This window comes from Miniopterus schreibersii (genome assembly GCF_964146895.1).
Source record: "Miniopterus schreibersii genome assembly, chromosome: 8".
Classification (NCBI taxonomy): Eukaryota; Metazoa; Chordata; class Mammalia; order Chiroptera; family Miniopteridae; genus Miniopterus; species Miniopterus schreibersii.
In genome coordinates this window covers 63,770,259-63,794,538 of record NC_138109.1, presented here as the reverse complement: position 1 = coordinate 63,794,538, position 24,280 = coordinate 63,770,259, and the positions used below count along the sequence as shown (strand labels likewise).

General features: G+C 40.8%; 1 protein-coding gene across 5 annotated transcripts in view; it reads left to right on the top strand.

Moving 5' to 3' along the window:
- Positions 1–24,280, top strand: part of CDKAL1 (CDKAL1 threonylcarbamoyladenosine tRNA methylthiotransferase) — a gene marked incomplete at its 5' end in the record, with an annotated part of 552,436 nt that overhangs the window by 420,252 nt on the left and 107,904 nt on the right. For all 5 annotated transcript variants that reach the window (XM_081143988.1, XM_081143989.1, XM_081143990.1 and 2 more), the window contains one exon: positions 22,338–22,400. In XM_081143988.1, the coding sequence (XP_081000114.1) occupies positions 22,338–22,400 (63 nt within the window). The remainder of the gene's footprint in view (positions 1–22,337; positions 22,401–24,280) is intronic.

Genomic DNA, 24,280 nt, shown 5'->3' with positions numbered 1-24,280 from the left:
AAAAGACTGAAGGGCAAGGGGGTGATAACATTTGGAGCTCTGAAGAATGAAAATACAAGAATTGTTAAGTCTCAGCTGTGTAGAGGGAAGTTTGCCAATGTCCACAATGCCATGGCCTTGCCAGTACTGTCAAGCCCTTTGGTTGTCTATCATCTTGAGCCTGAAATGCTAGAGAATTCAGCAAATGTGATAAATTTGGAGTAAACCAAAGCAGAGTGTCTTGTCTAAGTCTCATGGAAGAAAGTAAGTGCTGTTTCTAAGAAGGAAATGTTCCAGGGCATAAACAGTATGCTTGATGTGGCTGATGCAGGACCTCACCACCCAGGGGCCTCACCACACAGGACCCAGTGAAACAGCCCAGAACAGAGATTTCACCTGTGAGACCCCTCTTAGCTTTTATTGTCACAGGTGATTTTTTTTTTTCTTTAAAGATGTTCCTGAATCCTCTCGGCCTGAATTGTTCTTTCAGAAACTCCCAACCCTCACTGATCCCTCTCATTTCCCACCCTCTGAATCTGACCTCTTGTCTGCCTGCCACAGAGCGCCGCCTAACTTTTTATTAAGTCCTGATGTGACGTTGATGAACTGAATCCCCTATCACATAAATCAGCTTCAGGTGGTCAGACCCACAGGACAAGGCATTTACTAGACATGTGTAGACTGTAACTGCAGGATGGAGCCAGTAAGAAAAGAAAAACACAGATTTTTGTGGATACTTACAGTCCTTTCAGGTGATTCTTCTGTTAATTATAAGTCATTGAAAGAAAAAAATCAGGGTTGACTATACTTTGGGATCATGGTTTGTCTTGCGAATCTTAGTATTTCCGGTGTTCTAAAATAACCCAACTTTAGGACAGTGAAGAGTCAGAAGTGATTTGAGAGCTTTGAGCTCAATGGTAGCAGTCTTAATTTGTACTTCATATGGAGCCTATAGAAAATATTTTTCTTTTAATCCTGTAGAAAATTACACTCAACTTGTTTCTTATGATTGTTGAATTTTTTTGCTTTCCTTTCAGCAGTTTTTATCCTGCTTCTTTTATAAACATATGATTATCAAAACAGTAGGAAGATATGTGGTTATAACTTTTTCTCTCTGATGGTGAATGGCGGTAGATGCTAGGGTTGAGAAGGACTGAGTGAATTTATATTAAATAAAGAGAATATAAATTATATCCTTTGGCAAGTCGTCTTTATTATATTTCAATCTAACTTTTTTCAGTAGTGATTACGTGCCTTGTTTTATATAAGTTTCAGAAAAATTGCAAGATTTACTTAATTCTTATATGCCTTTCATATGAACTCGATTTATTAAAATTGTATTCAATTTGAACTCACTTTTTATTATTTTAGTAACAACTTGAGAAGTGAGTGGACCTTTGGAGCAACTTCTAAAGATAAAGAACCTTATAATGATCTATCTTAGTTTTTGATCTTCTGTTTTTTTCTATGACTATGGTTCATTAAAAACTCCATATTTATAACCTTCCAAGGTACTTATAAGTGTAGTTCCAAGTATTAGAGCTACTGTTAAATGTGTATTTAGGTCAACATAACATATTCAGTAATTTAATATGACACTTTTTTAAACTCTTGCCTCTTGAAACCATGTTTATTTCATAATTAAGGACTAACAAGTCAAATAAAAGCAGATAAGCATTTAAATGGATGAAAATGTACTCTACTAATTATGTTCTATCGGAAATCTTATATGTAAGATGAATGTCCTGATCCTTTATTTTTGCTGCTCATAATAAAAATGCCTTTATGGAAGTGGTATATATGACTAGAAGTTATAAGAGCGGAGAAATGAAGCTTCCATTGTTTGGATGTTAATATGTGCCAGAAACAAACATAGTCTGTGCTTCCTCCTGTGCTTTGTCTCATGCTATTCTTCCAACGATACTTCTAGGTACCTGCCATTACTTTTCACTTTACACATAAGTTAACTGAGCCTCAGAGAAGTGCGTTTGCCCAAGGTTACAAGACTAAGTGAGGTACTCGAGACCTAGACTCCCTTTTTCCTCTGTGCTCATGCTCATACAAACAGTAGAACAAGCATCTATCCCAGAAATTCAAAATAATTCTAGAACTGTTTGACCAAAAATGTTGTGTTTCCAAAGTTGTTTTTCATTATAACAGTGATTTTTTTATTTATATGCTCTAGAAAAGTTTTAAACTTCTTAAAAGTGATTTTAAACTTATAGAAAAGTTTTAACAATAGTATATCTTCAGTAAAGTCTTTCCCAAGATGTATCAGTTTTTAATTTTGCTAAATTTGCTCTTTCTCAAGAGTTAGACAGACTGACTTACACAACTGAGTAGATAGACAGACTGACTTACAATTTCAGAGTAGATTACAGACATTCAGATTGCAGACATTAATATTTAGTTTGTATTTCCTAAGAATGAGTATCTTATCTAACCAAAATATTATTGTCAAATTCAGAAAACTTAACATTGATATAATATTTTATCTAATCATCAGTTCATATTCCAATTTTGTCAAGAGTACCAACAGTGTCCTTTATAGCTGTTGTTTTTTGATACAGGACTCAGTTCAGGATCGGGTCTTGTATTTGATTGTTCTATCTCTATATCTACGCAGTTCTTTAGCTTTATCCTTCATGATATATTGACATTTTTTTGAGACTACTGGCCTGTTATTTTATGGAATGTCCCTCAATTTGGGCTTCAGGTTGTTTTTATGATTTGATTTATGTTATAGGCTTTTCCCTGTGAAACTAAATAAATGATGGGTGTTCTTCGCAGAATATCACTGGAGGCACATGTCCTTTTGCCCCTTATTGGTGATGTTAAGTTTGCTCATTTGGTTAAGGCATTGTTCGATTTCTCCACTGTATAGTTATCTGTTTTTAGCATAATTTTTAATCCCAAATATGTAATTGGGTCATAGAAGAAAGAAAAAGTAGGCCTTGAAAACTCAAAAATCTTGATGGTTTAGTTGGCACTTTCAGTTTTATGATGGCTTGAGCTGTCACATACTCTCCATGTATTCTATATTCCTGCACCACCTTCCCTCTTAACCTTTATTTTCTGGGACAACCACAAAGTAGCCTCTCAAGCTACTTTCTGGGAGCTTTGAACTGGTTATTTTAGGACAAACAAATATAAAAACCACGGAGGAAGAATTCTGCATGTAAATTCCAGTTGGTCCTGGAATCAAACACAAAATCATGGTTGGTATCAGTGGGCCATTACAGAGTTAATGCAAAGCATTGATTGATGGATCGCTCCCCAGCTAGCTTGAGGTTAAGTCTCGCCGAGCCTCAGGAGCCCAAGGCCCCAAGGGGCAGCCCTTCTCATCCTTAGCAAATTAACGGAGAATCAGTCAGATGTTATTAAAATGAAAATCAGTGTGTTCTCTCAAGGTTTAAAAAGTTTATCCAAATAGATAATTTGCTATCCCGTTAAGGAGCTTAAAGACCACTGTGAAATAGTTTAATTTGATTTTATCTTCTGTTAGCAGCCAGAGTTATAAGGGGCGGATTGGAAGTTGAAGAAGGCTTGGTTGGCAGTTCTTCCTGTGTGTGTAACCACAGCAGACCTGGTGCCCATAAGGGCCCAAAACATGGCTTGGGGGGGTGGGGCGTAATTTAAGTCCCTTGATCACTTTTGCAATCAGAACTACTGCCGTGTTAAAAGTCACAGTTAAAACTCCAGTTGGAATAACCTTAATTTACCTAGTAGCAGATAAGCCTGTCTATGCAGGGCCTGGACTGGGTGCTCCACCACCCACGTGTCGAGATGGCTCCTAGCTGTTCCTTACTCTCAGAGAGTGGATAGTCCAGAAAGGAAGACACAGGTGGTGTGAATGGTGATAAAGGCTGTGTGCCTCAAATGCTGTAAGAATGACACAAAGAGCTGTAAAACTTGGAGGCTCATGAGCGAGATGATCAAGGTCACTGTCCAAGAAATGAACTTTTAAAAAGCTTAGCTTTTCACTATATAGGAAATATTAGGAGTGAGGTACAATTTGTTTCTAGAGAGTGTTAAGAAGTTTAGTTCTTCTGAAATGCAGGGTTTAGAGTGAATAATGGGCAGGACCTTTACCAGGTGGTTTGGGGCCAGTCAAGGGAACGTCTACACTAATCACACCGGGACTCAACCCCATTAGCCCTTGGGATGTTCCTAGATGTTGAGCACCCGCTGAGCATCAGAAGTGTGTTATCTGTACTCCGTAGGCAACAGCCACTGTTTAGATGTATTTTAGCAGAGGGGAGACAGTTTCAGTGTTACTTTAGGAAGATGAAATTTGGAACAATGTGCGGGATTTATCGAAGTAGAGAAAGGCTGCAGGTAGGAACCAAGAGGGTAACAATAGTGTGGCCATGAGGTCCGAGGCCTAAGTGTTGGTGGCAGATATGAGAGGTGCAGGAAAGAATGAACGAGGGGTGTTGAGGTAAGACTCCTATGATGGGTGAACTCTGGTGCTGGTAGTTTCCACTGTATGTAGTACCCACCAGGTGCCACGCAGTCCTGGTGCTTTACATATACTGATTCACTTAATCTTCACAACAGCCCTAGATAATGACTGTTCTTATCCCCATTTTACATTTGAGGAAACTGAGGCACAAAGAGTATAAGTGACTTGTTCAAAGTCACACAGCCAGTGGTGGAGTTCAGGTCTAAAACCAAGCATTCTGTCTCTGTACTCTGATTCCAGGCACTCTGCCTAGAATATACTATGGTGGCTGGGCGAACGAAAAGCAGGGCCTAAAATAAAGCTCTAAGAGTCTTAATTAAAATATAGAATCCTCAATTCCTGTTTTAAATGTGTAGATTTTTAGAGCCAAACTTTTACTCATTTAAAGGCAAAATGCTTTAACTAGCATGGCAACTTTAAAGATGTAGAAATCTGTGCTCACTTGAGGCTTGGCGAGTAAGATGATTTCCCCAATGCTTCATCGATGATTGGGCCAAAACGGGTGAACAGACAGGGTACATGGGAAACACCAGGCCTGTCTGGCTGTCTGAAGGGGTGTCTGTAAGTGTTTAGGGTCCAGCTCTGGCACTGAGTTGCATCTCTAGCCTGCTCCCAGGCATCCCACTTTGCTTTCCCAACAGTCCCCACGTTTTCTTTCATTTCAAGACCAGCTACAGATATGGTTTAGGGTTTAAGCTCTTCCTTGCTGTGCCCAAACTCCTTTTTCACTTTGATGTTTTTTGCTGATCTCTATTGAAATCAGGAAAAAACAGGTCAAAAACTTTGTGGAAATTTACAAAGGTTAAAAAATACAGTCACTCATCTTTAATCTTAACTATCTTGCTAGACCTAGATGTCATTGTCCTAAAAAAAATAGTTTTCAAGAAACATGTATGAGCCCGGCATTGATTGGGATGGTATTCTGAACCTCTGTGGCCTACTGCTCTCTTGCTTATTAATTATGGTGTTTCTTAACTTGACCCTGTCTGCTTATCCTGACATAGGTCTTCCTTTCAGCATCTAGGCCTAACAAAACAATAAGCAGTATACACTGCAAGTTTCCCAGGCTTGAGGAGAGTCTTGAGGGAATTAAAAACTACTTGTGAGTTTCTAAACCTGGATTAGCCCATCCGTGGGCTTCCAGAGCTCTGGAAACTAGCTGAGGTTCTGTGCAACAGTGGAAGATTCTATACAAATTTTTTTTCCTGGGGGAAGAACTCATTGGTTTTCATCACATTCTTAAAGGGATTCTTATCCCACAAAAGATTCAGAAGCAATTATATGATGTTTCAGTTTAAGAAAACAAGAAGTAGTTTATTTTTAAATAACCTGTGTTAAAAAACAAAATTCAACTGAGTAAATTTTAAAGATCTTATTGGCTTTATTCAGTCATCCATCTGGGTAGCATCCAATACAGCAGCTAGAAGGGATCTCTGGGGAGCTGAGAAAATGGAAGACTTATAGGCAGAGGGCAGCAGGAACAAGGAAGTTGTACTGGGCAAAAAATGTGGATTAGCTATTGCAAGGTTATTTTCCATTAGGGATGGCAGAGGTCTATCAGGCAGATTACCTAACTAATGCGGGTCAGGTGATTCCTGAATGAGTGCTTTGAGATTCCATTTCTGGGAGAGCCAAAACTGTAATTAAGTTGTCTTAGTTTGCTAATGTGGGGTTTAGCATAAGCAACTCCATTTTGGGCCTGTTGTCTTTTTAACAATTGCTTGTTAAAATCATCAATGCTTAGTAGTCTTTAAATCTTTAAGGGCTGGAAAATGAACAGTTTAAAAACTTAAATAAAAATAAAATTTCAAAATAAACTTCTACTTTCTGGTTATCAGAAAAAATAAAATAAAATTCCCATGTCTTAAAAACTGTGCTTTCGGGCCCAGGAGGGTGGTAGGAGGGATAGCCATGCATCAGAGCTTGAGAGCAACCAGACCAAATCAGAGCAGGCTGGAAAGCTACCGAAGAAACCTCTTCAAGAACATGAAAAGAAGAAATGCTTAGTGTAAGTGAAACTTCCCAAAGAGTGATTTAGATAAGTGGAAAAGAATTTGAGATTGAATTAGCAATAAATGCATATAAAATTAAGCAAATATAGGCAAGGATATATAATCATGTATATGATATACTGGGACGTGAAGGTGGGAGACATACAGGTAAGCGGGATAGACATGGGCAGAGATGAAAGCAAGCTCATCTTCCACAGTGGGAAATCAGTAGAGATAGTATTTAATACTAAAATATTAGGAATAGCAATAAAGTCATGTTATTTAGCAATATGGTTGTATAAATACCAAAAAAAAAACCAAACTAAAAGAGTTGAAGGTAGTTAATTCTAAGGAAGCAGAAATAAGAAAAGGAAGCTGGGAAGCTGTTGGGCTGATTGACTCCTAGATTATATGCATAACTGATTTTGGAAAACAACTGAAAAAATAAACAACTGCCTCAGGGCGTTTAGGACTAACAGTGTTGCTAAAACCAAACAACATACCCCCAAAAAGACTATACCAGGACAAACTCTCCAGCCTGGAAACTTGTTTAGGTGCGCATGAGAATAATGACTTAGGGAGATGCCGACATCGAAAGAGAAAAAGTTAACCGAAGAACTTATATGCATCACCCATGGACACAGCCAGGAGTGTGTAGGCCAGGAAGGGGCCGGTGGGCGTGGAGGGGGTAATGGGAGGAAAAGGGGAACATCGGGAAGGCATTCAATAATAAATATAAAGTTTGTTTAAAAAGTATATGTCATTCCCCTACAATTAATAGATTGATAAAGAACTTCCAACATTGCTCTGAAATTTAAAAAAAAAAAAAAAGATGTTTATGTCTCTTGCTCTTGGTGGTAAAGGAAGCCAGTAGATCCAGTTACTGGGGGAAGAGAAGGAGGTTACAGTTGACCCTTAAACAAGGCGGGGTTTAGGGGCCTCGACCCCCTTACAATCGAAAATACATGTATAGCGCTCCCTTTGGCAGCACATACACTAAAACTGGAACAATACAGAGATTAGCATGGCCCCTGCACAAGGATGACACAACTTCGTGAAACATTCCATATTTTCAGCTGCAAAATAGTCATGGGGATGTAAAGTACAGCATAGGGAATATAATTAATAATGTAGTAATAGCTATGTAAGGTGCCAGGCGGTTACTAGACACTTATCAGGGGGATTGCTTCGTAAGTTATGTAAATGTCTAACCACTATGCTCTACACCCGAAACGAATATGATATTGAATGTCAACTATAATAGAAAAAAAAATAAAAAAGAAAATACATGTATAATTTGACTCCCCCAAAATTTAACTACTAATAATAGCTTACTGTTGACCGGGAGCTTAACGGATAACATAAACAACACATATTTTGTCCGTTATTTGTTTTATGTACTATATTCTTACTGTAAAGTAAGCTATAGGAAAGAATGTTATTAAGAAAATCATAAGGAAGAAAAACACATTTACAGTATTTATTGAAAAAAAAAATCCCTAAGTTAACCCGTGCAGTTCGACCCATGTTTGAGGGCAAACTGTAACTGCCGATAAAATGTATAGTGCAGACATTCAGTAAATCTTTGAGTGAATGGATGAATGTTTATCATTAAACTATAGTTATGAGCACTTTGAAAATATAAAGTACTATATAAATGTCAAAAAATGTTTGGACGTTGACATTGGTTCAAGTTACTTTAAGCGTAATTCCTTTAAAATGATCACAGCTGGGTAGTTTATTCACCTTTTTCTAAGACAGTTGTCATTTTGCATGCATGTTGAACCTACAGGCCTTTTTAAAAATACCTTAGGATCCTGTCCCAGTGAAAAGTAGAAAACGTACAACGTACATGATAAGTGGATGGCAGGGCCCTTCACTGCTTAGCTCTTCGCGGCTGAAGAGGGAAAGAAAGGCGGGAGAGGCGGGAGGTGAGACTGACAGGGCCTGAGGGCGGCGGCCCTGGCCCCTAGGGTGCGCTGCAGGTGGTGGGCACGGGCCTCCGCGAGCGGGGCGCCTGGCCGGGTGGAGCTGTGTGTTAGCCACGGTCTGCGGTGGTAGACTGAATCCAAGCATCACCTCCTGCCTGTTTCCTCATCACTTACAGTGCTCAGGCCTGTGAGAGGGCACCTGTACCCAGGCATTTTTCTCTCGACCATGTGAACATGGTTAATTTCTCTGAAAGCTCTTCTATAACATGAATTATATATAGGTAGAGTTGGTTGAGGTGTTGGAATGGGCACAGGGGAAACCTCAGCTCCTTCCTGTCCCTCCTCCCTGCCCTTTTTCTAATTTCCTAGGCCCTCGGCCACACACACGTACATTCCTGTACCCTTCCTGCCCGTGGCTGCACAGATTGCTTGGCTTCGAGCCAGCCTCAGAAATTTTCATCCACTGGCCCTCTGTGTAGTAAACTTGCCCTAACAACGTAAAAAAGAATCGACTGATGTCTGAAGAGACATGCGGACGGGCGAGTGGAGAAGATTGAGCTGTATATTAGATTGTCTCCTGGTTATCAAATAAAGACTCCTTTATCATAAAGTCCAAAGATAAAAAAGAAAATGTGTATGTTTAATATATGGAACAAAAATAAGTCTGTTTTTGACATAGTACTTGAGGCGAAGATAGGTCAAAAGGCCCAGCCACCCCTGAAATGAATTTTAGACTCTTATTATGGGTGTGTTGGGATGGAGAGAGATATCGGCGATGGTTGCATTGCTGATAGAAATGATTTTTTACAGTAGGTGCTAAATTAGATGTAGAAAGTAGGAGAGTTATCAAGCCTGCATTGTCACGTCTGACCTCCAGGTCCCAGTCGTGGAATCATAATAAAAACGAGCTGTGGGCTTATCTAGAGATGCAGCAATAACTGGCACAGAACAGTTTTCGAGCTTCTCTTCAAATGGGGTGACACCAGGGGTTATTCAGGACCACGAAGGAGATGCATCAGTTTTGATCAGTTTTTAGAACTCTATAGCAGCTTATCTGTGGGTCAGAGAAATTTCGTTTTCTCCATTCTTTTCTCATCATTTTCCCCTGGAGGGCTCTGTGGATTGGCCTCTGGAAGCTGGTACGAGGCTCTGCGCGCTACCAGATCGTGCAGATTCAGGCTGCACAGCCCTGTGTTTCACAGTGTTGAGCTCCCAAGCTCATCCTCACTGAGTGTTACACCAGTAAAAGCAAGTTACCATCTTTATAAATAAAAGGAAGAGAAATATTTAATAACAATACAGAAATACATGTAACTCCAGGCTCATTAGAAATATCCACACTGCATTTATTTTATCCACTTGCAAAATATTACTCTCATGGTTACATCTCTAATATGACTTCCTACTTTTGATTTTTGTCTAATTGTATAGTGTGTCCTTACTAAAGTAATTTACAATTATTGGACATGATTATTAAGCAAGTAGGAAAAAGGTAAATAAAGCCACTTGTTTTTAGCCTCTCCCTAATTTCAAATAATTTATAACACAGTAAGTAAGACCCTGAAGGCAAAAATAAGAACTGCAGGACCTAGAGAGGAGAAAATGTGTTGCCCACACTGTTTGCTGGTTGTGATGATGGGACAGACTTAGAGTTTTAACACAAACTGCTGACCCTTTTAAAATATCACTGTGACAACAGTTATCTTGTCATAGGTTAAAGAGATGTTTTAAATTTTAGAAATAACAGTGAAACCTCCTCACCCGTAGGTAATATGTCTATGAATTGGTCTGGATATACTACATTTGTGGGAAAGAAAATGGAACAGGAGTTAGATTAAAACCTATTTGTTTTGCTTTGTCAAACTGCTTAGCTTCAAAGTAACTAAAGGGAGGAGGACCTTGGTGGAGACATGTTCATTCTTGCACTCTCAAAGGTTTATGTGTTGTGAAACCTAGTGTCTAATATATGGACAGCAAATCAGGAGTCTGACTACATTCTGAACTACTATGGGTTGTCGTCTTTACTCGCGTATCTTTAAGGTAAGGGTAATCTATGATATGTAGCTGTTGATATTGTCCTTTCCTAGTATTCTTCTCTCCCCCAAAAGATACTGGATGCTGTCGTTCCCCTCTCCTCCACATAACTTGTGAGAGAACGGAGCAAGCTTTATGAGAGAGCGAACATGTTAAAAAAAATTGTGCATAAAATATAAATTGACTCAAAAGCAGAATCCCATGGGAAACAAGTTTCATATTCTGGAGTTTTTACAGTTATCATCTTGAAGTACTATTTATAGTTACAAAATAATTTTAACATAAATTTCTATTTGAGTTATCTGTGTAAGATCATAAACAGGTCATTCATTGGCACAGCCACTTGGTGAGCAGTGTTAATACCAAAGGTTAATACCCAGAGTTTTAAGAATTTATTCAGTAAACATTTAAGTGCTTACTGTGTGCTGGTAGCTGGTTAAGCACAGGATGGGGCAAAAGTAGATTTACAGTTGTTCCTAAGGAAAATAATACAATAATTAATAAATAATAATACAAGAGTAAACTCTGTTTCGAGTACTCACAACTGTAAACCTACTTTTGCTCCACCCTGCATAGTAACTGTTTATTTTCGCCACCAGACTGTAAGCCCTGTTGAGTCCAGTGTCCTGCTTTCCAGCTCACCAGGGCTGGGTATGGTCCCTGCAGCCTGATGGGTGTGTAGCAAATGGGTGTCATTCAATTAATAACTGTGATTTAGAGCTCAGAGAATGGATTTTTAGATACAGAGGGTGAGAACAGAGACAGAAAAGCTGGTTGAAAGGCTTTTATGAGGAATCAGACCACCACCTGACTCATCAAAGAAGAATGACCATGAGACGGCCTCCGTGCACGGATGGGGTCCAAAAGGCTCCGGGCAAGTGACCGGGTTACTGTAGGCTGGGGAGCAAAAGGCCGGAGGGAGAATCAAGGGCAGAGGCACAGGGAAACAGGTTACCAAAGTTGAAGTGTTGTGTCATAAATTGAGAGCCTGGAGGGAAAGGGACCTGGTGGATAGTTTGAGGGACTAGAAGGTTTGATAAAGGTAAAACCAAAATGTTGAAAATGTTGTGGGATCAAGGGGATGGCAGCTTTTCTTGAGCAGCTCCCATATGCAAGGCACTATTGTGGAGGGACCAGGTGCCACCCAGATGACCAAGACGTGGTTTCTGCCCTCAGAGAGGTGTTGGCACACAGTGAAAGTGGCAGAGATCTGTGTAAATACAGAGCTAAAAAGGTTCCTTCTCTTTGGGGGACCCAGCATGAAAGAGGTGACCTGTGAACCGCGCTTTTCAGAATGAATTTAACACTTCAGGGTGGTAGGGAAAGCGGTCCAGGCAAAGGGGGTGGCATGCAAGACGCAGACTCAAGAAAACACAGGATCTGCCAGGAACAAGACATTCGCTTTGGTGTTAGTGGGGAAAGTGAGGCCAAGCCCTAATGCAGTACCTGAAACTTGATTCTCTGAGCTTTTGGGAGCCCTCGCAGGTTTTTAAAGAGGAGCATGACATTAGATGACGGTGCACTAAAAAACCCACTCTGGCCTCAGCACAGAGGTGGGTTGAGCAGTGGTTCTAAATCCTGGCTTCACTTTAGCATCACATGCAGAGATTTTAAGAATTTCAAATCCCAGGCTGTAGCCCAGATGAATTCAGGATCTATGGCAGTGGAACCCAGACAGCAGTGTTATTTAAATCCCCCGGCAATTCTAGTGCACAGCCAGAGTTGCACACCAATGATTTAGAGCAGGGGTTGGAAAACTCTTGCTGTAAAGGGCCAGATGGTCAATATTTTCAGCTTTATAGGCCATACGATTTCTGTTGCAGTCATTCAGCTCTGCCATTGCAGCACAAAAGCAGCCGCAGACAATGCAAGGAAGAATGAGTGTGGCTGGGTTCCAATAAACTTTACAGAAATTGAATTTAATATAATTTTCATGTCACCAATAAATTTTGTTCTTTTGGATAGTTTTTCCCTGCAGCCATTTAAAAATGTAAAAAACAAATCACAGAATGTACAAAATAATAAGTGGCCAGCTGCGTTTGGCCCACAGATCATTTTTGCCAGCTCTTGATTTAGCGGGTCAAAATTGAACACAGGTAGTTTAGGAAAAAATATTACTACCATAATCCAGGTAAGTAGTGCTCTCTTTTGTGGTCCGTTATAAGGGCAGAGTGAAAATAAGTGATATCGAGTTGATATTTATAGTCACACACATTCTTGTGTGCTACTTTCAAGCACCCAGAAGTTGCCACCAAAGGAACTTGGAAGGAACCATTGTGTGTATCTGGTACTCAGTACCCTTGAACTTTGTCTTTCTGCTTTGCAGGGACTTGTTTTATGTTGAAAGGCTGCTGCTTTTCTAACTCTTCGTAATGGCTTCTCATTTTAGCAACATCTACTGCTACAAAGTACTTAAGTCTCCTTCCTTTCTTACCTGCCAGCCTTGCCTTTGTTGCCAGAGAATGACCTTTCCTTGCAAACAAATGTTCTCTTTAGAAAACAAGGTGAGTTTGATATAGGGAGATATGGCTACTTACTTTGTACTTATCACTGAATTAATGCAGAATTTCCTATTTGCATTTTCTTGCAGCATTTGTAGCCTAGTTAGGGACCTGGAGGGTAAATGGGGCTCCTCTGCCACCCCCACTGTGAAAATGAGAGGCTGATTGTGTGCCTTCAGTTCCACTAAGGTGATTTTAGAAACCATAAGGCTGCAAAGAAGCGTTTCCCACTGGTATCTGCTGTTTTAGAATCAGTGGTACATTTCCGCGTTTGCCCGGTTATTTTATGTGAGTGCATTACAGCTGGGTGAACAAATTCACTTTGTTTTCTAACTTCCACTCTGAGAATTTTGTTTTAATGTCCTCTAAGAAATGCTTGCACTGCACCCCACCCCACCCCCATCCCTATGGAGATTTGAGAAACTGAAGAACCTGGTAACTGTCCTTGAATTTGCTATGACTGGAGGGAGAGGACATTCAAGACTACAGGCAGAGTCACCGGCATTTATAGTCATCTCAGTTATCGTGCAGATCTTACTGGAAAGGAAGCGGTGGGAAAATGTCGAGTTAGAGCAGACTTGCTAAAATTTTCTCTACCGTCCTCAGTCCTCTCTAGAACATGAAAGTGTGTGCTATATGCACCTCATGAAGCAAAAGCAGGTGAGAGTTTGAAGTTTGCCCGTGTTCTCAAGTATTTTTGGTTATTTGATCACCAAACGTATTTCACATCATTGATTTTTTAAATTGATTTCTAAATTTCGAGGCTTGTTTGAATCCCAGGGACCTGTTCTTCCTTCTCTCGGTGATGGGGAATGATGATCCCCTCAGGGACACAACCCAAATACATACACTGTAAACGCGAGGCTGCGCCTGAGTGCTGATCATGTCAAGTGCTTTTAATTAAGCTTCTGATGTTTTATACATTGATCACAAAATAAAGGCTCAGGCTTCTTAAGTTAGCTTTCCGTTTATTTTTCAGGAGCGCTCACCAGGTAGGGAAGTGAGTATGTAACAGCCGCCCGTCCCTTCGCGAAGCCTCAGTGGGCCCGAGCAACTCCTGCGTAGAGTCCACCTTTGAGTGGAGAAAGAGGCTGGGAAGCGGGCAAAGCTTCAAGCATCATGTGGCGATTGAGAATGAAAATGCTGATAGAATTCACACCCTAGAGCGGCAGAGCTGGCAGGCAGTGGGGAACCGCCTAGAAGAAGAAAGGTTGGCAGTTGGAAGACAACCTAGGAGTCATCTTGGCTGCTGGTTCTCAGCTCTAGCCGTCCATTGCAAAACCCAAGAGCTTATAAATAAGGGACTTGCCAATTAAATCAGTGCCCTTGGGGACTAGGACTGGAGCACTGGTATATTTTAAAGACTCCCTCATGATTCTAACCTGCAAGCAGAGCTGAGAACCACTGGCCTAATCCAGCTTCCACGTTTCACATATGAAGTCCGGAGCAGGTGCCTGGCCCGAGGGCGGAGAGCTGTTGCTTGCTTGGATTTTAACTCGGTCTTCTCTCTGCTCCTCTCCTCCATTCTATATACTCTGTGTCAGCACCCCCTCCTGCTTCATATTAGACCAGTAGGGTCACGACTCCCAAATCTGTGGTCCGCATCTCTGCTCGCTCCCTGCTGGCTACCCTTCTTCTCATTCTCTCTTCAGATGTCACAGCCAGCCAGCCACCTCAGACTCATTGTATGCAAAACCGAATTCCCCCTTCGCACCCTCCAGCCCCCAAATCTGATTTTTGGAATTTTATTTTTAGATTCCTTCCATCAGCACAGGGTACCTCACTCTAGCTTGGTCATCTCAGCCGGAAATCTTGGAGTCCTCCTCCGCTCCTCTCTCCCTGTGCTCCTGTCCACTCTGTCCCCACGGGCTGTCCACCCTGCCTCCTGGTGGCTTCTCACATCCACCCCACCTGCCCTCCTTGCCCTGAGCCTAATCTGGCATGTTGTCATGTTTTCTGAACCATTGCGACATCCTCTCACACCATCTGCAGCCTCCGCCTTGCTTCCATGCTCCGTCTCTAACACCATTAGGAAGCTGTTTCGAAACACAGATTTGATCATTTTGAAGAAACTGTTCCATTTCTTGCATCATGTGCTCTAATCATTTAGCCATTTCTTCTTCTGTTTAATCCTCACTGAGGATATGTTTTTATTGATTTTAGGAAAAGAGGAAGGGAGAGGGAGAGAGAGAAATGTCGGTCGGTCACCTCCCAGACACACCCGGCCGGGGATCGGACCCACCCGTTACCTTTGGGTGTGCAGGGCGGTGCGCCCACCAGCGGGGCCGCCGGCCAGGGCGAGCCGTTTCTTTGATTCAGCAAAGCTACCTCCTTTTCTCCCTGTCTCTGTCGCCTGTTCCTAAGCTACTTTCTCATGTTTATATAAATGGCATAATCTATCTACAGACTCAGTTCTCTTACTTCGGCTTTTATCAAAAACTGAACTCTCAAGTAAGCTACACTGTTTTCCCTCCAGACTGAATGTAATAGGACCGGCATCGCCTGCACCCTGACAGCTGGAACCCGCCCCTGCAGGAAGTACAGTAGCAGCCCCCACGAAGAAACTCAGGCCTACCTGAGCATCAGACCACATCCTTAGTAGTTACTTCACTTACCTCCTAAGGCTTCCTGGCCACTTCATTTCTCATCCCTGACTTCAGTGTCTCCTGTGCGTCTTGCTGAGCCTGTCCTCATGGTGAGCCTCCCAGTTCTTCACCAAGGACCCCTGGTCTTGCACCTCTTGGCTATTTCGGCACCTTGGCCTCAGGCTGTGGTTCTCTGGCTTCCCCTCTGAATGCCTGTCCCTGGCTTGTAGCACCTGACCAGTCCTTGATCCCTGGCCTTCCCTGCCTGGAGTGTTGGACTTTGTGTAGAACCGAACCCCCTCGTCCCCACCCCAGCTCATGGCCTTGCTGTCTCAAGTGCACCCGCATGGCACAGCCAACTGTTCAGAACCTGACTGTCCGGTTAGTCAGCTGTCTTGGCTCCTTATGGGTTCACTCTTGCCTTCCTGCTGCTACTTGCCAGTTCACTGGCTAACCACCTCTTAGGCTCTCCTCCAGAAAGGGCGCAGGAAAAAATAAGTACATTGAAGCTCCCTTCTTAGCATATCAGTTTTACTTCATACAACCAAACTTCTTTTAGCGGTTGCCCTAGAGTTGGCAACTTACTTTGATAACTAATCCAAGTTAAAAAATGTGCTTTCACTTAATACAGTACTACTTCATGGACAGTGTGCCTGATAATAACAAGTAATCCTAATTCTCCCCTCTCATCCCTATCGTCGACGCCATTCATCTCATATATACACAATCATACATAATTGAATACTTTGTTGCTGTTATTTTTTGGAACAAACTGTTATCTGTTAGATCAACTAAGAATAAGGAAAGTAAAAGTTTATTTTCCCTAAACTCATTCCATCATCAGTGCTCTCCTTTTCGTTACGTAGGTCTGAATTTCAGACCGGTGTTATTTTCCTTCTCTCTAAAGAACTTCTTTTAACATACCTTGCAAGGAAGGCCTCCTGGCAGTGAATTCCTCCCATTTTTGTTGGAGGAAGTCTTTATTTCTCCTTCCTTTTGAAGGATGATCTCACAGGGTGCAGAATCCTAGGGTGGGGTTTTTTCTCTCTCAACTCTTAAATATTTTACGCCATTCTCTTTTTGCTTTTGTGGTTTCTGAGGAGAAGCTGGAGGTAATTCTTATCTTTGTTCCTCGATAGCTAAGGTATTTTCCTCCCTGGATTCTTTCAGGATTTTCTTTTTGATTTTACTATAATTTGAAAATGATTTGCCAGCGTTTTCTTGGCATTTGTCCTGGTTGGTGTTCTCCTCCGAGCTTCCTGGACCTGTGGTTTGGTGTCTGACATTAATTTGGGGGAAATTCTCAGCCATTATTTTTTCGAATATTTCTTCTCCCTGCTCTGTCTTCACCCTCCTTCCGGGGCTCCCATGTGTTACACCTTTTGCAGTTGTCCCACAGTTCTTGGGTGTTCCGTCGTTTTCAGTCTTTGCTCTCGTTGCTTTTTGGTTTTCAAGGGTTCTATTGAGATATCCTCTGGCTCAGAAATTCTTTCCTCAGCCGTGTCCAGTTTACTAACAAGCCCATGAAGGCATCCCCCATCTCGGTTAGTTTTTTTGAGCTTCAGCATTTTTTTAACATTTTTTTTCTGGTTCTTTCTTAGAATTTCCACCCCTGTGCTCACATTGCCCATCTGCTCTTGCACACATTGTCCGCTGTATCCATTAGAGCCCTTTGCATATTAATCACAGTTGTTTTAAATTTCCAGTCAGATAATTCCAATGTCTCTGCCAGGTCTGTTTCTGATACTTGCTCTGTCTCTTCAAACTGTGTTTTTTGCCTTTTGTTATACCTTGTGATTTTTCTTGATAGCCAGATAAGGTGTACTGGTTAACAGAAACTGCTGTGAACTGGCCTTTAGTAATGAGGTGTTGAGGTGTGAGGAGAAGAAGCCTTCTACGTTCCTGTGATCAGATCTCAGTCCTTTAGTGAGTCTGTGCCGCTGGACTGTGAACTTAAGTGTTTCTCATTTTTGTCCTCTCCCTGCCTTAGATGGGTCAGGAGGGCTGGGTGGGCTGGAGTTCAGTGTTTCCCTTCCCCAGGTCAGTTGGGCTGTGATAATAGCCCAGCAGGTTAGACTTTGGTTAACTAGTTTCCCCCTAGGGCCTGCCTCCTTAAGAAGAACAGAGTACACTGCGTGTATTTCAAAATGCTTCCTTTCCCCCTCCCTCTGCCAGAAGGAAGCCCCAGGGGATTTTCTTTGATATTTACTATGGGAGCCTGGTTGAGCTCCTGGAGGTAAATTTCACAATAATGTGCCTACCTCTGCCCATAACTAGAGACTCCTAGAGTTCTTAACTCTTAGAGCTGTCTGTATTGAGCCTCCAGCGTTCCCTTCATTATTGCTCAGGTTTTCTTACCTGAGTGCTGGTTCCTGCGGCAGCTTCTCCCCGAGTCTCTATCCCAGGTTCTCGCATTCCCTGGATTTGCCTGATTCCAGTTCTGGGGCTGCGTTTTTCTGTGTCCTCACCTGTCTCCTGGATCCAAGAGTTGTTGATCTTTCAGTCTATTCAGTTTGTAACTTGTTGTTAGGACAGAACGATGACTTCCATGCCCCTGACACGCAGGACAGAAAACCAGAAGTTAGTACATTGCAACTCAAATCTACTATTTTGACTCCTTACCACCAAATATGGTGAAGGCTGGCTGAAACATTTATATTTTATTATAATATATCTTAAGCATATCAAACTCTCTGAAAGGTCGTACATAGGCTTTATCATTTTTTGAGAATCTATATGTAGAAATGGAATCCATAGTGTTATAGTTTTTCCTTAAAATAACACTATTTTATCTGAGAAAGCTTTAATCTACAAGTAGAGAATGAGCACAGAAAGCATTGGATTTGTTTGGTAACCAGGAGGAGTGAAATTGGTGGGTATAGTGACAATTTAATTGTTCGTGTAACCTCACCTTCAAAATAAACATTCTCATCGCATGCAGAGCCTTTTTCATATCTGAGCTGTTCCATACATTTGATGAAAAATAAAACGATTACATTTTCTAGAAACCTGAACTATTAAAAACGCTTCATTGGGGCCTTTAGTTTGGTTTGGTTTTGTCTGAAAGGGAGTATAAACATAGGCATAAAAGGGGTCATCTGTGTTTTCTGTCCTTGAAGAGTGAAATACAAGAGCAGTTTAGGAAGTACCTACAGGATAGGGATCTGCAGATGTTTAGCTTGTCAAAAATCTAGAAGTTTTACCAAATTTGCATATTGCCTCATCTTTTAAACCAAACTGCAGCCCACGTAACTTCAGGACTTGGCATGCAGTTACTTTTTAATAAACTCTCATCTTTATGGCCTGGTCCTTGGGATTAACGATAAAGGTGACTTGAAGGCACCTCATACAGTGCTGGGAGAGATGTCTGCTGTACTTTGGCCACCCTCGTTACAGGTTCATCACACAAGTTGTTTAACATGTTTACTTTTTAAACACTTGGAGAATTAACAGGTGGTTGCATGACTGAGATGTTTGTTTTAACAGGCTAAAAAGTGGGAGGTAATTTAGACACACACTATGATGCAATAGGAAAATACCTAATTATTCCATTTTTGGCTCAGCTTTTGGTTTCAGTTAAAACTCCTACTAGCAAGGCTCAACAAGCCTATTTTGTAGCACAGTACACTTAACAGTATCTTCATATGAGAATCTGGCTCACTAGCAATCATGGTCACACTCTAGCTATTTGTACATGAAACCTTCTACTTGGCTTCAGTGCTAGAACATAGTAAAGGGTCTCTTCAGAGTATCTGTCATCAGCAGTTATGATGTGAATACAGAAGGCTCTGAAAGTCCCATATCTATTTCAGCATGCTCTAGACACCAACTTACAATATTTTCTGTCTGAACGTAGAATACTCAGAAGGCAGAACCCTGAAAAGAAGACAGCTAGTTGTTATTTTGCTGGTATGTTCATCCGGAGTGTCAGGATGCAGGTTTTGATGATTTCTTGAACTGTTTTCATTAAGCAATGAGAAGGAGCAAGACATTTTGCTAGATAGTGAGTTGTTCACTTTGGTTTGGGATCAAGGGACTACTGTCAGGTGTAGACACGGCCAAAGATAGACATTCAAGATCAGGGATGTCAAACTTTTTCTTTAAAGGGCTAGACAGTAAATACTTTAGGATTTATGGGCCATACAATCTCTGTTGTAACCACTGAACTCTGCTGTTGTAGCATGAAAGCATTCATAGGTAATATATAACTGACTGACTGTGGCTGCGTTTCAATAAAACTTCATTAACAAAAACAGGAGGTGGGCCAGTGTGGCCCACCTTCAAATGATGGACCATCATTTGTCAACCCCTATTCTGGATCCCAGAAGATATACCACTGGGCTATATGACTCTGATCGTATAGGAAAAACAGCAATAATTTTCAGTTAATTGGACTAATACATATAACCTTCAATATTCATAGCCAAGACTTCAATGTATTTGTATATAATAAATTTGTTGTCAGAAAAAAAGAGCGTTTTTTCCTCACTGGCTTCTTTGGGGACTAATGTGAATAGTGTGTTTATTTATCATTTATACCCCACTTCCCTCCCAAAATAATTTGAGGTGGCTTATAATAAAAGACATCTTTAGCTGTCAAAATAGATTCAGAACCCACAAAAAAAGGCACACAAAACAACCTCTGAATGTTCCATATCCACTTGCCAACTCCAGCTGGTAGCTCAACCATTTCTGGGACTGAACAGACCTGGGGACACCTCCTCAGTTTAATCCTGCTCTGCTCCCTAGTTTATCTTCTCTAGCATAATTTCCTTTCTGAAAAAAAAAAAAAATTCCCCATGTTTTATATTAAGTCTCCTACCAAAGGAAGTGTTAGTATCCGTCATATTTCTTTTGATTGAAGTGTAAGCCAAGAACTGTTACACCAACTAAGTGGGTGTATGTGAAGGAAAGAGAAAATTATAAGCTAATGAAAACTTTGGTAGCAGGTGACCTGTTCAGAACAGATTCCAGGGCTCACAGAGCCAAGGGATTCTTCCAGTCAGTTAGAGATGAATCTCTGCTGTCTGGGGAAAAGGAATGTTAAATTACTTTAGAGTTTGATGGTCAGAAGCACACCTGAGAGGTAGAGCAGAGGAGGTGGGAGTTCTGGCTGAGTGGCAGGAAGGGTAACTTTTAATGGGTGTCAGACACTGCGTAAGTGGCTGCAGAAGATCCTGTAGAACCTGAGGGATCTGTTTAGATCCCTGGCATTGGGGAGGGGTTACAGACACGCTTGTGCAGACAGTGGAATTGAAAGGAAGGAAACACTTCCCCAGGAAACATGGGTACCAGGCAAGGGTTCACTCACAAGTGAAGACAGAAGAAGCTCATTTACCTCGTAGTTAGATTAAAATCAACAAAGTAGAACCAGAAGCAACACAGGGGCAGAATTAAGGACAAACAGGCCACTCTCATGGCGGAATTTTAATATGTGGTAGTGTCTAACTCCATGATGTACAGGAAATAAATTCTATAATTGGCACCTGGGAGGATGTTTGATATCAATTTTAAAAATGCTTTTCTCTGTTCTGTATATTTAGAAATGTTACAGCCTTTAAGTGGAAAAGAGAAATTAAGAATTTCCAACTTAAGCTGCAGTGTCTTCCCTCATTCACTCTTGGTGAGGAGGCAGATTGGGACAGCGTTGTGGGGAGGGGCAGTATTGCAGTATCTATCAGGTATCAAGCGGCACACTATTTGATCCTGCAACTGGACTTTCATAATTTATCTTTTAAAAAGCCTCCACTCTCAATCTGGCAGATATATGTACAAAGATAAGCATCATATTAAAAAATTGAAGTGACCTGCAGAAAGAAGTTCAGATTTCAGAAGTTTTGGGGTGTGAGAACTCTGAATGAAGGATGACAGATCTTATACATAGCCTTTAAGTTCAGCAAGGATACGTTGTGAAGTAGAAAAAGTAAATTTCAGAACAGTGTACCTGGAGCGCTCTGCTTTCTTTGAAAGTCATCAGTTGTGTGTGAAGGAATATGCAAAGAAGATCGAGAACCATACACAAAATTGTTCACGGTAGTTATGGCAGGAGCACAGATTACGGTGTATGAGGAACAAGCTGCTCCTTACTGTCAGCTAGAGTACAGGAGCCCCACATTTCCTCATTGTAACACTGGGGGGCGGGGGGCACAGAGGACTTGAGTAGTGCCTGGGTTCAACCTGAGAAGGACACATCATTAGAAGAAAAAAGCTTTGCTTTTCATAACTATAGATGAGGCTTAGGTGTTGTCATTACAGATGTCTATAGTTATAGGCCTGTCTCACTCAGGTATTTCATTTTTTCATTAATTTAGCAAATATTTATTGAGTGCCTAGGTTTGTGAAACACCGTGCAAGGCACCTGGGCTATGTAACAGTGACGTAACAAAGGTGACCTCAAGCAGTCAGACCCAGGCTGTGACCAGGAGGCCTGAGGAGGTATATTGTCTAAATGGAACAATGCAAGTGCCCAATTCCGAGTAACAGCAGTTGGTATTACAATGAAATTCCGAGTTTTCTTTCCTTTCACAGTATTTTTAAATTTTAGTCTCTAAGTTAGTGTTTATAAATAGAGTTTTTAATGATTCATGTTTTCAGTATGAAATCTAGATAGAGGTTGCCTGGGTGGTCTGTGGGACGATGACCCACATACCCATCAAGTGGCTTTGGTTTCTAACTGCATCCACATGTCCCATGTTGACACTGTAGCCCCTTGCCTTGCACAAGGGAGACTCTCTCAATAAGTAGTATCCCAGTGCAACTAGAGAGACAGAGAAATAAATACAGATAGATAGATAGATATGCACATGTATGTTTTGCCACATATCAACTCAAATGTTTGTTTTCTTCCACAGAAAAAGCAAAGAACAAAAGATCTTTCTCGGGTATTTCATTCTTACAGTCCATATGATCACAAGGTAAGAGATGCTTATGATTAGCATACTGGGTGGTGGAGAAGTCTTTCTGAATGAGTGGCACAATTTCCCCTGATATATAGTGATTTTACACTTACCAGTTCCATTTATATTTTTATTTTAAAATTCAACTCTCTGTCTTTAAAAGAAACCAGAAAATTTGTATTTTGAACTAAAACAATTATATTTTATTCACATTAAAATCTAGTTACATATTGTCACTGAAATCTCAATGACTGAAAAGACAGGTTTTGGGGTGATATGGTTTGGTTGTTTTTTTTCTTACCAAACAATGTAGTGATGGACTTGGCTTTTGAATTGGTACAGGCAGATAGCTGAAATATTAGCTGCCAACTCTTGGTTCTCCATTGCTCCTGATAGAAAGTTATTTTTCTGAGTAAAATCCCTAACAAAAAGCAGTGAATAGAATTCTATCTGAAATATCCACTGCCAATAGTTTTGCTACACAGAAGACCAAATAGTGTAGTGGACCCCTATGCATCCATCCCACAGCTTTACGTACCCACGGCCAGTCTTGATTCATTTATCCCCACTCTCTCCACTGCCTGTATGTGAAGAATTCCCAGACACCCTTTTACTTATAAGTATTTCACCATATATTTGTAAAGGAAAAGGACTCTTAAATAAAAATTAAAAAACTTGTAACTGTTTTTAAAGAAAATGCTCAGTGTCACATCCTCATAGGGAAATACATTACAAGATTTCTGAGTTGTGCAAAACTTCGTTATCCCTTAAGGTTCCAGTAAATCTGTTAATTTGAGGTGACTTCAGAAACAAACAAAACATTTGCACAGTTGAATTGCTAATATAAACTTAAATCTTTATCTATGAATTTACAAGGAGACATGTGGTGGGGATTTTTTAACTAGCCAAAATAAGTAGTGTGAAAACTACTTTCCTCAGCTGAGGATACGAAGATGTCTGGATTCAGGAGGGAAAAACCGTGCCAGTTGTTCATAGAAGTTGAAAGAATCTGAATAGCTTCTAGTGTTTCTATAGTGACCAAGTGACTTAAGCACCAAAAATTTTTAAGAGGTGTTGATGCTCTTCCATGTGGCATGGCTATATACACGACTAAAAATTATATCGGTTCAAGTTACTTTTTTGAAGTTAAGTCAGTCACTTTGCAGAATATGGCCAATTGTTTGAAAGAGTGCCTGACAATGCAGATGGAAGGTGCAGGCTGATAACTAATATTCAAAAGCAAAAGGAATGAGATTGGCCAGGTTTTGGACGATAAAGTTGCATTTTTTTTTTTTATATGAAACCATGTAATGAACATAAATGCAACAGTGGCTAAAGTTAACATTTAACAACAACAAAAGACTGTGACAAGTGTTTTGCCTGACTTGTCTAAATTTTGCCCACTTCTAACATTTTTTAATTCACAGTTAAGGGAAATTCCATTATTCTTTTATTAGAACTCTTAATGGAGCTTAGCCATTTGCAGCCTCTACCGGCTTCCTCTTCATATCCTTTGTGGCATTGTATCAAAGTCACCTCAGATTATTTTGGCTTCCCTTGTGAAGACTTCAGTCCTCTACAAATTAGTCATCAGGCAACAAGGAATTGAATATAAATGCTAGATGAAGTTCCTTTTGATCTTTGCTTTAAGATCGGTAATAAATTATTCTAAGTAGCTAGACTGCCTGATGAGTGATTTTTGAAGCTTCCAAGGTTTGGCCTATTGGCATTCTGATTTATTCTGTCTGCGTGGTGAAGGAAGGGAAACGTTTCCTTCTAGGCAGCTCTCCTGCCCCTAGTAGCCTCCTCCCATTTTTCCAAGCTCCATCCGGGCAAGCCTAAGTGTGTTACCTTTAACCCTGTCTTTTGTTGATCAGTGTCCACAAAGACTAAACTTG